This window comes from Silene latifolia, chromosome X, assembly GCF_048544455.1.
Source record: "Silene latifolia isolate original U9 population chromosome X, ASM4854445v1, whole genome shotgun sequence".
In the NCBI taxonomy this organism is placed as follows: Eukaryota; Viridiplantae; Streptophyta; class Magnoliopsida; order Caryophyllales; family Caryophyllaceae; genus Silene; species Silene latifolia.
Window position 1 is genome coordinate 234,666,606 of NC_133537.1, and position 16,213 is coordinate 234,682,818.

The 16,213-nt window shown below is 37.7% G+C and overlaps 1 protein-coding gene and 1 non-coding gene across 2 annotated transcripts in view; both read right to left on the bottom strand.

Moving 5' to 3' along the window:
* Nucleotides 1–3,960: 3,960 nt before the first annotated feature.
* LOC141619622 (uncharacterized) overlaps nt 3,961–16,213 on the bottom strand; it is a 40,087-nt gene continuing 27,834 nt past the window's right edge. Inside the window, exons 4-5 of the mRNA XM_074436642.1 lie at nt 4,506–4,887; nt 3,961–4,424 (exon numbers count right to left, since the gene is read on the bottom strand). Of these exons, the coding sequence (XP_074292743.1) occupies nt 3,961–4,424; nt 4,506–4,887 (846 nt within the window). The remainder of the gene's footprint in view (nt 4,425–4,505; nt 4,888–16,213) is intronic.
* LOC141624426 (small nucleolar RNA R71) lies at nt 11,708–11,814 on the bottom strand. The gene has a single exon (XR_012534233.1). It is a non-coding gene; the product is annotated as a small nucleolar RNA R71 (small nucleolar RNA).

Consider the following 16,213-nt stretch of genomic DNA (forward strand, 5'->3'; position numbering starts at 1 on the left):
ACCGGCAGGGGATACATGCCAAAGATAAGATAAGGTAAAAATGCTCAATGTGTATTCTCTGCCGGTTGACCGGCTGCCGGCCCACCGGCAGGGGATACTTGCTATTGTCAAATAAGTTCAACATTGTATATTGTGTATTCTCTGCCGGTTGACCGGCTGCCGGCCCACCGGCAGGGAGTACACCCTATAATAAAAGACATCAAAATTTAACATACTCGCTGCCGGTTGGGTAGGCTTTCACCGCCGCCCACCGGCCCAGGGGATCACAAAGGCTAAATTCTCATTTTTTACAAGTCAGAAATGCAAAGACGCGCTGCCGGTTGGGTAGGCCGGCTGCCGGCCCACCGGCAGAGGATCACTGTATACGAAAACTCAACAAACATTCATCTAAAGCCTTCCAAATTCAACCATCTTTCATTTAATCATTTCATACTTCTCTAATATGATGAATACTCATAAAATTTGGCATGTTAGGATAATTTAAACATATGACCTCAATTTATGAACCTTAAAATAAGATAACATGTCACTCAAACATATGAAAATGCTCATAAACCACTTCATACAACACAACAATGGAATGAAACATGATAGTTACCAACTTTAACATTTGTATGCATCCAACCACACATAAAACATACAAATTTGACATGTAAGTCGAGTAACCCATCACCGTTACCTTTTTGCACTTAAATCCACAATAGACTCGTCTACCTTTCAAGAATCCACTTCCGGGTCAACTAAACTTTCTCCTAAACATAAGAAAACACAAAATAAGACTAAGAATCGAAACTAGAAAAAGGGTACCATGTAGAGAATGGTTCGACAGCCCCATTAATGGAAGAAAGATGGTTCTTTTCTTACCTAGAAAGATGGAGGGCGATGAGAGGAAGAGATAGACGCGAAAATCGTTGAAAACCGATGAGAAATGAAGGTTTTATGGCCAATTTGGTGAAGAAGGTGGAAGTTGTGTAACAATGGTGTTGTAGTTGTGTGTTTGTTGGGAAATTTCAGAATTTAGGAGTGAGGGAGATGGAGTTGTGAGGGTTTAGTTGGGGGTTTTGTGAAGGGAAAAGAGAAGGGAAAAGCCCATGAGTTATATAAAGCCCAACAATTCAAATTGAGTCGGTTTCCACTAGAATTTTCGTCTCAAGCTTACTATAACTCAAGACGGGAAATATTATTATTATTATCATTATTATCCGACCAAAATATTTATTTTGTATAACTTAAACTTTAAAAATATAATATTTATAAAAATCATGTTTAATAATGAAATTAATTAAATTAAATAATTTAAAATATAAATAAGACATAGAATGGTTAATTAAATTATAAATGTTAAAATGGAAAATTCGCGGGTGTTACACATCTGGTGTAGGTATTAGAGTAACACTATTACAAAACCAATGTTTTTTTTTTGGTGAAATGTAAGTATCCATTAAGCACAAACAAAGGTTATTACAACCTACCATTTTACAAACTAACAATTTCAAATAGGGACACACCCCTATTTACATAAATCAATTCTCTCTACCCAAGTTCTAGTACAATGATCCAATTGACTTCTGAGCACATTAATACGCATTTTTGCACTATTCCTAGCCTGATGGAAAGCAACAGCCGGCCTGGGTAAGTTAAACTCCACACGAGCCCTGTTCCTCATCATCCAAATCTGGTAATAGCAGGCCATGAATGCACACAACACAATCACCTTCCAAGCTTTTGTCCATTTCTGTTGCCAGACCCACTGCAAGAGATTCACATATGGGAGAGATATCTGACAAAGCATAGCCATTTCCTACAAGATACTTCTACTATAGGCACATTGCTCAAATAGATGCACATGTGTCTCAGTAGCATTTCCACATAGCAAACAAAGATCATCAGGACTTATGCCAAGCATAAACAACACTTTTTTAACCTCGCAGAGCGTTTAAGCCATCATCCAACAAATAAATCTGTGTTTAGGAACACACCAATGATTCCAAATTGCTTTGTGCCACACTACTGGTTGATACTTAATTCGTAACATCTCATAACCGCTGTTCAAAGTATACCCCTTAGTATCCAACACCCATTTCCCCTGAACATAGCCCTGGCTCAGCTTGTCTCTAACCCTACAGATAGATTTCCACCCCCAGCTCAAGTCTCCAATGTGTTTGTACTCTGGCCAAGCTTGTCCTTTTAAGTAAATCTGTCTAACCCATTTAACCCACAGCTTATCAAGGTTAAAATAGACCCACCACACTAACTTACCAATAGCAGTAGAATTCCAAACAAAGTTGTCACTAATACCAAGTCCACCTTCATTCTTTGGTGAACATATTTTCTCCCAACTGATAGGAGGAACTCTGATATGATCAATGGTCCCATCCCATAAAAAATTTTCTACAAATGGAGTTCAGTCTACTCAAGACTCCTTTGGGAATGATAAAGATATTCATCTAGTAAGAGTATAAAAAAGTGAGGACTGAATTAACAAGAACTAACCTACCAGAATAAGAAAGGTGCCTAGTACCAAAGCTGGTAATTCTAGCAGTAAGCTTTTCAACCAACACTTGACACTAAACTCTTGTCATTCTGCCAGCAGTAATAGGGATTCCCAAATATTTAAAAGGCAATATCCCTTCCTGGAACCCAGCTATCTGCAAAATATCAGCCTTAACTCCCCCAGGCACTCCATTAAAATTGGCATTAGTTTTGGAGGGGCTCATCTGCAACCCAGAAGCCCTAGAGAAAGTGGCAATGGCTCTTAATAGTACCATAATAGACCCAGTATCACCCTTACTAAACAAAAGTAGATCATCAGCAAACATTAAATGTGAGAGCTTAAGTTTACTGCACAGAGGGTGGTACCTGAATCCCATACTTTCAGTGGCATAGGACAAAACTCTACTCAGATATTCCATAGATATAGTAAACAGGAGAGGATACAGGGGATCACCTTGTCTTAACCCTTCTTACCCTTGAAAAAACCAAAAATATTACCATTAAGGACCAAGGAATAACTGGCAGTCCTAACACACTCCATAACCAAGGCAACAAAGGGCTCAGGAAAGTCCAAGGCAACCATCATCCCTTCTAAAAAATCCCAGTTGACTGAATCATAGGCTTTCTTCAGATCAACCTTCATGAGAAACCTAAGAGAGACTGACTTCCTATTATACAATCTCACAATATCCTGGAAGATAAGAATATTTTCTACAATACTCCTACCTTTGATGAATCCCCCTTCATTATCACTAATCAGTTCAGAAAACACCTCAGCAAGTCGATTACAAAGAAGCTTAGAGATGCATTTATATACAACATTGCAACAAGAACTAGGTCGAAACTGAGCCACATTTTGAGGCATTGCACATTTAAGAATGAGTGTGATGAGGGTATGATTAAGTTGCTTAAGCAACTTACCAGAGTGAAAGAAATCTTTGATGGCCTTACAAACAGACCCCAACATCCCAAACATCCTTAAATAAAGCACTTGAATAGCCATCAGGCCCAGCTGCCTTATGACCAGGAATGGAGAACATGGCCTTCTTAATTTCATCATCAGAGACAAGAGACATAAGTAAGCCCCTATGAGCACTTGTACACACCTTCCCCATTCTGATAACTTGAGAACTTAACTTCAGCACATCCTCAGAGGTCCCTTAGAGCTTAACATAAAAATCTAGAAAGGCTTCCCGAATCTTTTGAGGCTCCTCACACACTTGCCCATAGGAATCCTCTACTTTGATAATTTTATTTCTAACCTGCCTGCCCTTAGTGATGTTGTGAAAATACCTAGTATTGTCATCACCCTTGTCCACCCAAGTAGCTTTTAATTTTTGCAATAATAACTCATGACAGGCTTGGTCCAGGAATCTGACACTGCTACTAGCTTCCACTTCTTGTTCAAATAAGGCGGCATTCAGAGGATCATCCCTAAGTTTCATCTGTAAAAACTCAAGATTCATCCTAAGCTTTAGCAGTGGTATTAACAATATCATCAAAATTATCCTTATTGAGCTGCTTCAAAGGCCATTTAAGACTTTTCAGCTTCTTTACCAGATTGAACATGTGAGAGCCATCCCAGTATTTAGCCCAAGTCAGACTAACACAAGTCTTAACCTCAGCAGCCTTACTCCACATATTATAGTATTTGAAGCTTCTTATTGGTTTATCAAAATCCCCAAGAGTTTGTACCACACAAGGAGTATGGTCAAAAGTACCCTCAGTATAAAAATGAGCATAGGCAGAAGCATTATCCTGTAACCAAGATGAATTCACCAACATTCTATCCAATCTACTAAATACTCTTGAAGAGGGCTCCTGCTTATTGGCCCAAGTGTAATAAGACCCAATAGCAGGGCAGTCAGTAACACCAAAATCAGATACACACCTCTGGAAGTCATCCATCTCTTCAAAAGTAGATTTGCCACCTAATCATTTAGAAGGGACCAAAACAGTGTTAAAATCTCCACAAATGACCCAAGGACCCTTAAAAATTTTACTATAAGCACCTAAATCACTCCATAATGCTTTTCTTGCATTCACATCATTGAAAGCATACACTATGGTACAAAAGAAAGAATACCCAGTGCCTAAGTTTTTAACCTTCATATGGATAGCCTGAGAACTATAATCAAGGAAATTAACACTAAACATTGAAGGGTTCCACAACATCCAAATACGACCACCTTTATGATAAGAAGTATTGGTAGACAAACTCCAAGATGCACACAAATTATTTCTTACATTATTTAGAGACAAAGATTTAACCTTTGTCTCAAGGAGACTAAACAACCCAATCTGGTGATGATGTAAAAACCTCTTTATATTGTTTTGTTTAGATGGGCTATCCAGTCCCCTGATATTCCAAAAACCAAAGTTATACATTACCCCCTGAGGGAGGTAATACACTGTTAGAAATTATTAATCTCGTTTTACAACGTATTCATATATGTGATATTTAATTTAGTCATAAAATTAAATCTTGATCTTATGCATGCAACCATAATTAAAAAAGGGAAGAAATCGTCATTCTTACATTGAGTTTTTGGATATATGGGCACAAATGAGTTCTCCTACTCACTTGTTCTTGAGCTTTTCTTTCTAATGGAAGAACAAGGATTCAAGGATAGAATCCCTCCCAAAGATGAATACCCAAGATAACCTCTTAAAAGATTAATATTATTATTATTAGAACAATACTAATCTTAATAAAAATTGACCCAAAATATTGTTTTGTCCTCTTGAATTTTCGGCCAAGAGAAGATGAATTTTGGAGTATTTATTTCTCTTTCTAAACTTCTATAAGTTGTTTTTGGATGAACAAAAATAATGCACACACACTAGTAATGATATTATGTGCATTATAGTGATTATAAAGGGTAAAAACCCTTTGCTTGCATGGTTGGGAAACCAGGTATGGGGAAGGGGGTATGGCCAATGCATGAGCTTCAATTTTTTCCAAGAATTATAGGCATGCAAGGCTATGTATTAGGTCTTATGATTATGCTTTCCACTTAACATAATTAACATAATTAGGCTTAATACTCCCTCCTTATTTTCGGCACATAATGTGTAAAATGGAAAGTCCATTTTACACATTATTTGTCAATTTGTCACATGTAACATGTTCCAAGACATTATGTGTATAAAATGTATTTTTAACAATTAAAAATCAACATATTAATAAAATATGTCACTTATAAAATTAACCTAGTAATTCATAATTACTTGTACCAAAAAGTGTTTCCGAATTATAAACTACAATATTCTGTATTTATAATAATTTATTCATTCCATTTTAATTGTTTCCGTAAACAAAAATTTCATCTAAGTAACAAAATAATTCTATTACTTAGACCGTATCTTATTTAATCAAATTATAATGAGATACGTAAATATTACTTCCAAAATCGTCCGTCAATTTTAAGTAATTTAATTAACCCGTATCGTTATACGATCAATTAAATAATCAATTAAGAGTGTTACCCTTTAGGTATGACCTAAGGGGATCAACTGATCACCACCGTCGCACGAGAGTAATGTCAAACTCTAGTCAGTCAATCATTACCGATATGTGTGAACCAGTTGACTGTAAAATATTACATCCCACATGTATTCATAAAATGAGATTTAAACATGTGATCATCATGATCAACTGTTGTGATCGCATTATTGTCGGAGGACACATATTCCAACAATCTCCCACTTGTCCTCGACAAGTGTGCGTCACCAATTCTCTTGTCCTATTACTATCTCCCACTCAATGCAAGGTGTCTTTCGGGTCGTACTTACAAGTGATCATATCGAGAGTAATTTCCTCGATCTGGAGAATAACTGATTGACCAGATTTATCTACCATAGATACCTTCCGAGCGTGACCACACATTTCCAGTTCATTACTCCTCGAGTGGCCCTGAGATATTGTTATAACCCTGACAAGGGGTGGACAATTCCTATCGCATTTATTCCCTTCGACTAGCCACAGCCATCATAACCCAAAATATGCCCATTTGACCCCATTTACGAAGGTCGTAGTAACATAAATCAAAGTTAATCTGAAACTGTGCCACCTTAGACGAACAGTCTTTAGTCAAAAGAATCGACTCATTAAAATACTATAGTAGCTCTCGCCACGACCAGGCTTTATAAATTTGCCAGAACTCTATAAGCGGTCATTAGGCCCGACAAAGTGTTCCTAACAGTCTGCCTATGTGATCGACTAGTCATCTCACATGACTCCATGGCACTTGAACTTGCCATCAATCGCATCACACTCTAGTCACTTCGAGACGTCACCTCATATAAGTGACTATGGGCGAATACAATGCTAATCTGTGTTCACTTTAACGGGGTTCAATTGTCTCTACAACCCGTTTGGATGTAACAAAGTATAATGTGTCCATGTGATCAAACTCTTGAATTGCATTTTCCTTCATTTTCATGTTTGTCTCACATAGCATGAACCTTACCAAGTACACATCTAGATTCCCGACCTAGGTTCTGGTTCTTTATCTTGAAAGAACTTTCTTGTTGTTTATCACATAACCAACGAATTATGGTGGATGATATAACTTGCACTGGTCAAGTGTTCTACCAACTCGCAATGTACTAGGTATACGTTTTGTAGGGTCTTGCAACAATTGTCAAGATGATTAGCCTAGCACTTCTCATAAGTCCTAGCATATTAGAAAATATTAGTTTTGAGTAACATCTTACTATAACTAAATCTTTCCAACTTCTTATTTCTCCTTTTAGCTTGAATAGCTTAGGATTTTCATAAATCCTTACGTGTGTTCGAACTTCAATATGTGCAACTTCTTGTCACATAATAGAGTGTTCTGTTAAACACTAGAATAGCTCATTAGTTCTGCTCGAGAATTCATGACGATTCTTCTATGGCTTACCAATGAGTCATCATGTTTTTAAGCATATGATTCATTATTGGACATGTTCATGATTATTCTAATGGCGGAAACATTAGTAATTTTAATCATGAGATCAACCATTTTTAGGTCCAATGAATGACCATGATTGCTTATGGTAATTCCATTTTCATCGATATGAATAACCTACATTTCTCGTTGATTTGATGTGTATATATCTCAATACTTATCCAACATCCCATGATGTGATTGGATTCATCATAGTCCATTTTCATCTAGAATTGAATACTCAAATACTTCTTTATGAAAGATACTACTAGCTCGTCATTCTCAATGAGTAATGAGTTATAAATTTTACAAGATGATTGCTCCCACTAAATTCCATGTCTTCACATGATAATTTCAAACTCCCACTCAATTCCACATATTTCGCAATTGACTACTCAATCAAAACATTTCAAGAATTTAAATACATTTCGCTTTGCCAAGTTATTAAGATTAAAACCATATATGTTCCCAGCATATCCTTTCAAAATACCTATTTTGAAAAGATCTCAGTCTTAAACTTATGGAAAGAGATTTTAATCTCTAACTCATTCATTTTATAATGATGCGTAGCAATGTCATTATTTAAATGTGAATTTCATTTAATGTACGTCCTTCTCAAAATACCCTTTTCCGGAAGGAGTTTTAACCATTTTATTTTCATAATGAGGTTAAGTAATGACACTAGCATGATTAACAATTAACTTAGCTCTTGTAGATATCGACATATCTTTCTTTGCAACTTTTAGTAATAAATCTCATTTATTTTCAAGGATGCAACTTTGTTTCATTTAGGCTCTTAAGTAAATATCAATGTTCAAACTCTTGGTCAAATGTTGTTCATAAACTAGCCAAATCTCTTGTTAAGTCTTTTCATATGTCATTTTCTTCCAAAACTTTCTTTTGGTCTCCTCGTGTAGTTATCTTAAGAACATATTCATTTGATTACTTCACTTGGTCTCTTTTGTCATGTAGATCTCATCTATTCGAGACCATAGATCTCATCTATTCATGTATACCTTTTATTTAGGTATACAAATCATTCTTTGTATTCTTTGTGTCTTCATTTTTCTCCCACTCTATCTTTAGAATAAGTACACTAGATATTCAAAGATAGCTTATGAGACACAAATAATGATTTTGAAGTATAAGGAGGACTATCTCATAGATTGACTAATAGTTTTAGATTTGATTAGTGTACTTGGTAATTGACATTCCTTTAGGAGAGTTCATCAACTCAACATCACTTTATTGTTGGAATATGTGTCCTCCGATAATAATGCGACCACAACTGTTGATCATGATGATCACATGTTTAAGTCTCATTTTAAAGAATACAATTGGGAAGTATTTTTACTGTCAACTAGTCCACACATATCGGTAATGATTGGCTGACTAGAGTTTGACATTACTGTCGTGCGACGGTGGTGATCAGTTGATCCCCTAGGTCATACCTAAAGGATATTACTCTTAATTGATCATTTAATTGATCATATAACGTTACGAGTTAATTAAATTACTTGAAAATTGACAGACGATTTTGGAAGTAAAATTTACGTATATCATTATAATCTGATTAAATAAGATACGGTCTAAGTGGTCAAATTGCTTTATTACTTAGATGAAATTATTGTTTACAGAAACAAATTGAAACAGAATGAATTGATTATTATTAATACAGAATGTTGTATTTTATAACTCGGGAATTTATTTCGGTACAAATAATTATGAATTACTAGGTTATGTTTATAAATGACATATTTTGTTAATATGTTGATTTTTAATTGTTAAAAATACATTTTATACACCTAATTGATGTTACCATAATTAGCGCATATTTAGCCCCCGAATTAGCCTTGTTCCCATGCTTTTTAGTGCCTATTTGGGTCATTTCTTATCTTTAGTTCTGTGTTTTGCATATTCTTTGAGATTTTGATCCCTTGGTAGGAAAGGAGTAAGAATCTTGCATTTTCATGGCAAAACGAGGCTAAATTGATTGTATTCAATGACCAAGCATCAAGAAGAGACAAGACTAGAAGGCCTTTGTACATATCATAGTAGAAGAACAATGTTGAGAAAGGATCCTTGCATCCCCAAGGAAATCCCCAAGGAATTTATGAAGAAAAGGGAAGAAAAGAAGAAGAATTGACGCTAACCAACAATCCGAACGGATTGCAGACAATCCGCCCGTCCAGCCCAAAGACAATCCGAGCGTCCCTCCTTGGAATCCGCTCGGATTCCCCCTCAACAATCCGAGCGTCCCTCTCCCGAATCCGCTCGGATTGCACAGCCCAAATCCGGCCGTCCCCGACTCTAATCCGCACGTTCCCGCACAAAGACGGATTTCATTCTTCAAGCTACGAAAAGAGAAGCCCTTCTCTTAGAAAATACCGGGTCCTCCTTGCTCAACTTAAAAAGTGTAATTACTAGTTTAGCCCTTAGTTAACCCTAATGCATCCTCCCTAATTTTCACTATAAATACCCCATTAGGCTAATTAGAGGAGCATGTTCTTCTTATCAATAATTAGTGTAGTTAATATCAATCAAATCTCTCTTCAATATTGTAATCAAGTATTAATCAAGTTTTAATCCAAGTTTTAGTTCTTTAATCTCTCTCTTGTTCTTCCTTTATTTTGGGTAATTGAAGATTATTTGGGTTATTATTGGGAGATTGACAACCTCTCAATCTAGGATTCAAGTACTTCTATTATTCTTGCTTTATTATTGGAATCATTAGTAGGTATAATCTCTTAATCCCTTTTTAATTATTGTTAATTACTTTCATTTAGTCATCATGTTTCATATTGTTGGTATGATTGACAACCTTGCTAGCATGATCAACATGATAATGAGTGAGTAGTCTCTTAGCTAGGGTTTAATGGGTGATTAGGGGAAACCATCATGGGGAATGATTCATGCTTAAATCAATATGCTTTCATATCTTATTTGCTTGCTTGTTTTGATCTTAATACATGCACATGTTATATTTGATGAAATGCTAAGCCTATGAATCCTTGCATTTACTATCATCTTCTATCTTTTCAATGAGACTTGTAAGACATAACCCAACTCGAGTCTTGTTAGACCATGCATGTGTTGAGTAGGAAAGATTAAGTCGACTTGTAGGTGTTGTACAATCTAATCGATTCGGCTCCGGGACCCAAACTTTCCTAGGATTGTAAGATATAACCCAACTCAATCCATCACAACAATAATTGCTTGCTTATAATTTGAGAACATGTTTGTATGATCATATCCCATGATTCCCCTTTGATCCCATGACACCCTAGTGCCTTTAATCAATTGTTTACACCCCTTATTTTATTCATCTTGCTAGTTTATTTTCATTGCTATTTTAGTTTAGTGACCTTCTACACCAACTCAATTTGTGACACCCCTAGACACTACTAGTTACAATAGAATTCTCATTTCAATACCCGTCCCTTGGGATCCGACCTTTACTTGCCTCTTTACTAATTGTAGAGTTGTTTGTGAAGTATAAATTGTGTTTTGTATCGACCATTGACCAACGACCACATATACTTAATTGTGAACACGAAATGGCTTCGATCAAAAATGGCGCCGTTGCCGGGGACGGTGTTTAATCGATTTAAGATTTCTTTTATTGTTATTAGTTGTGTCTTTTTAACCTTGGGGAAGTAAAAACTCCTCAAGGTTTGTTCTAATTGTTTTTGAGTTGTTTGATATTTTGCATGTCTAGAAGGTTACAAAGTGATTTGTTACCTTTTGACCGTGAAATCGAAAGAACCTTGACGAATAATAGGAGACTTGTTAGGAGGAATTTGAGAGGTGTTGGTGAAGTTGTTCAACCCACTAGTGAGTTTGTCAATCCTTTCGCAATAGAAGGAGAAGAAAACCCATTACACAATATCCCACAAAATCCACCTACAATGCCTAAATTCTCGTCACACTCTATACCCACCGAGGAGAATCTACCAAATGGTACTCCTACACCGCAACATCTCACCGGTAATTTTATTGCCAAGTCCGCCTTCATCCAACTAGTTGAGAGGAGCCAATTCGGGGGAATGCCTAGTGAGGACCCTCATTCTCATATGGAAACCTTTTGCGATTATTGTGATGCTATCTCTCAAACGGGCGTGACTCAAGACCAAATTAGATGGGTCTTATTTCCTTTTTCGTTAATCGGCACCGCAAAGCAATGGTTGAAGGGCCTTGATAAGGCCACCCTTGGAATAGATTCTTGGAAGAAGTTGGCTCTAGCTTTCTACAAAACATTCTACCCACCGGACAAGACTAACATGCTAAGAGCTCAAATTACGGGTTTTAAGCAAAGGGATGAAGAATCTTTGTATGAAGCTTTGGAGCGGTTCAAAGGTGTTTGTCGCTCATGTCCTCACCATGGACTTAGCGAATGGTTTTTGGTGCAACAATTTTGGAACGGTTTATATGAAGATTCAAGGAACATTCTCAATATGGGATCAAATGGAATGTTCACCGAAGTTGATGACAATCAAACATGGAACAAGATTGAGGAAATGGCGGTCCATAATTCACAATATAGTAGACCTCGCAAGGCTACTAGAGGAGGAAAGCATGAAGTGGACTCTGTTACTCAATTGGGTGCTCAACTTAGTGCTCACATTGACACAATCAACTTGAAGTTTGAACAAGCTATGGCTAGACTTGAGGAAAACTCGAAATCATCAAAGCATCATGTCAATGCCATGACGGCATCCTCATCAATCCCAAGTGGGATATGTGAGAATTGTGGAACTTTGGGTCATGACCCAAGTGAGTGTAGGGGAACAACCGAACAAGTTAATGCTTTCCAAGCTTACAAAAGTGGTACCCCTTATTCAAATTTTTACAATGAAAACACCAAGTTCCATCCAAATCTCTCATACAAAAGCCAAAATGTTCAAAACCCTCAAACAACATACACTCCACCACCCATGAGAAACCAAAATCAAAGGCCCTTTTACAATCAAAACCAAGGTTACCAAAATCAAAATCCATACAATCACCAAAATGACCAAGGTTTTGATGTCCAAAAAGCGGTCCTCCAAATGGAAAAGAATCAACAAGAATTTTTCACTCAAATGCAAAAAGATAGCCAAGCAAAAGACACCACCATCAACAACATTCTAGCTCACACCAAGATGTTGGAAACACAATTGACTCAACTAGCATCTTCAAGCTCACAAAGACAAAAGGGGCAATTACCACCTCAAAGTAATCCCCCTAGACATGAAACGGTTAGTGCCATTCACTTGAGAAGTGGTACAAGATACGAAGCACCAAAGAAGCAAGTTGAGGATGAAGTTGTGGAAGCTAGTGAAAAGGAAGAAATTGTGCAAAGCCCCAAAGAAGGGGAATCATCAAAAGAAGAAAGTTCAAAGAAAAATGAAGACAATGCCAAAGAGAAGGAGCCCATTGTGATTAGACTTCCTTTTCCAAGTCGTCAAGCCAAGCCCAAATTTGATGATCAACTTGGAAAGTTCATGGAAATTGTGAAGAACTTAGAAGTCTCAATTCCTTTCAAGGAATTAATCAATCACGTACCGGCCTATGCAAAATACATGAAAGATATCCTCACAAAGAAGAAGTCGATCCGGAAACTTGAGACTATCGCCTTCACTAAGGTGAGTAGTGCAATACTTCAAGGGAGTTCACCTCCAAAGTTAAAGGATCCGGGAAGCTTCTCAATACCGTGTACCATTGGCGACACGACGATCAACAAAGCCTTATGTGATCTAGGGGCTAGTGTGAGTGTCATGCCATACTCGGTGAGTAAAAGGTTGGGAATGGGAGAGCTTAAACGCACCAATATCACACTTCAAATGGCCGATAGATCGACGAAGACACCATTAGGGATATGGGAAGATGTCCCCGTGCGAATTGGGAAGTTTTTCATCCCGGTGGACTTTGTCATTGTTGATATGGAGGAAGATTCCAACATTCCAATCATCTTAGGAAGACCTTTCCTACACACCGCGGGTGCGGTGATTGATGTGAAACATGGAGAGCTCACTCTAGAAGTGGGAGATGAAAGCATAACTTTTAATCTTGACAAAACTATGAGAGCTCCTCGTTTACATGAGCCATGTTTCATGATTGATCATTATAGCCGAAAAGATGAAAGGAAGAAATCGGAACTCCAATGGAGGAAGAAAATTGAAGATGCTCCATTCAAAGAGCAAGTGAATTGTGACAAGGAGAGCTTGCAAAGCTCATCAAAATCAACCAAGGAAGAAGAGGAAGGCCTCATTGGCCAAGAGAAGAAATTGGGAGAGTTGTCTCCATCTAAGCAAGAGATTTTCAATGATCAACTCAATGAAGTTTGTGGTCTTTGGGACGACGAGTTTGAAGGGATTTTTAATCCCTATATTGGGCATGCCATCGATCATGATCAACAACAAGGGCCACGGTCTATTGAGGACCTCTACCATAATAATGAACAAGCTTTTGATTACTTCTTCAAGGTGTTGAGCAACATCAACAACACCTTGAACATGCCCCCTTGACATCTCATCAAGAATGAGAGTTTGGTGGAGTCCTCCCTAAACCACCACTTGTAAATATTTCTAACTCCCTAACTTACATTTCAATTCTTGTATTGCATTTTTTGTCATTTTTGGATTTTTATTTACTTTGATCAAAATAATTGTCATGTAAGAGAGAAGTGAGGGAGGGACTAACGATTTCAATTGATGTGTAGTGCTTTACCTTAGTGTGGGGATGGGAATTGCCTAGGCTATTCATGCCTTAGTAGTGCCCCCACAATGAAGAACACAAGAAATGAAGAAGAATGGAAGAATGGTAAAGGGAAATGCATTGTGCACGAATGGAATGAATCCGGGTACAAAGGACCAGAATCCGAGCGGATTGTACCAAATCCGCCCGTCTTCAACAATCCGAGCGTCCTGACCAAAAGACGCCCGTCCTGAGCTGAGCTGAAATTGAAAATTTCTTGACTGTTAAAGAATCCGAGCGGATTTCTGGAAAGACGCCCGTCTCATGAAATCCGTCCGTCTTGTGAAGAAGACGCCCGTCTTTGCAGCTGAAGAAAACAAAGAAATTTCTCTGGACTGAAATCCGTCCGTCCTGAAGCAAATCCGCCCGTCCCATCACAGAAGAATCCGAGCGGATTCCCCAGAATCCGCCCCGTCTTTAGGCGAGCTTAAAAAAATTTTGAAGCTGCAGAATCCGCACGGATTGGGCCTAATCCGCACGGATTGCCCCTGCGTTTTCGAAAATTTCGACTTCTTTAAATACCCTCCCACCTTCATTCCTTCATTCATTCATTCATAAACACTACCCTAAACATCAAAACCCTCATCCTCTCCATCACAAAAACAAAAACCCTCAACAAAATCCACCAAAATCAAATCAAACCATCCTTCAAACAACAAATCAATCACTCCATCTTCAATAAAAATCAAAACCAAGAACAAAATCTTCAACCTTTGAGTCGATTTTTGCTTTCATAAAGGCAAAGCCTTTCACCTTCAAATCGATTTGGGCATTCTACAAATTGAAGATTTTTGATTATTTTCTTGGTTAGTTCATCAAATGGCAAGGACAAAGGGAGCAACAAAGGCACCAAAGGCAAAGGCTCTCTCTCAAAGGCAAAAAGCTCTCCAAACAAAGAAAGCTTTGGCAATGGTGGTATCAACACCAAACTTGGAAGTGCAACAACAACAACAAACTTCTATGGGAGCATCACCTTCTACTCCGGAAATCGATCAACTCTTGCATTATCCGGAGGTAACTTTTATTTCCGATACCCATAGAAAGACATTTGCCAAGTTTGCTATGAAATCAATTCAATCCACCAAATTCATATTTAAAGATGCTTTGGAGAAATTGGGTGTTCTTGAACAAACAAAAGCCTTTTTCAATGCCATGGGTTTGAAGAAATTGTTTGAAACAAAGGAATTGACATACCCTTCCCTTGTCTTGGAATTCTTAAGTTCTTTAAAAGTCACCAAAGTTGAGGATAGGGAAAATCTTGAGTTTCGTCTAGCTAACATTAGTAGACGCATTACCTTTAAGGAATTAGGTGAAATTTTGGGTCTTAGCGATGAATCGAGATATCTTAAGCATTATGGGAAGTATGACCCCGAGCCTCTTTGGGAGGCAATCTCCGGGAAGAAATTTGATGATTTTCATGCTTGTCGTGCTCTTTTGGTCCATCATCCGGGCATAAGAGTATGGCACAAAGTTGTGGGAAATACCATAATTGCTAGGAAAGACACCAATCATTTCACAAGACTTGATTTTATTCTCCTTGAATCGGCTTTGAATGTCGGAAGAATCCATACCAAGCCTTTCAATTCATTGAGGCTATTGGTTGATAGATGGCTTAATGTTGATAATGGGAAGAAGGGTACGACCGTTATTGTCAATGGCGGCCTAGTCACGGTCCTAGCTAAGCACTTTGATCCTAATTTCAATAAGGATAAGAAGTACAAAGCAAAGGAAGGTGGCCATCTTATTAATATGCACATTATGATTAACAAGTTCAAGTGGGTTGCCCATAACCCCCTTGACACTAAATATGGATGGCTAACTAGTGAAGCTAGATCGTTCACCTTACCCTCGAAGATTTGTCGCCTAAGTGTCCACCGGACCAACTATCTACTCCCCCTATCCGAAGAAGCCGAGTACATCATTCAACAACAAAATGGTGATCATGAAACCCCCTCCTCTTCCATTGTTATACCGCCTTACCCCTTTGTGTATGAAGAGTTCAAACCGGAAGGAGTTGAAATTGGGAAAGACTACTCTTCTTATGCAAGCCA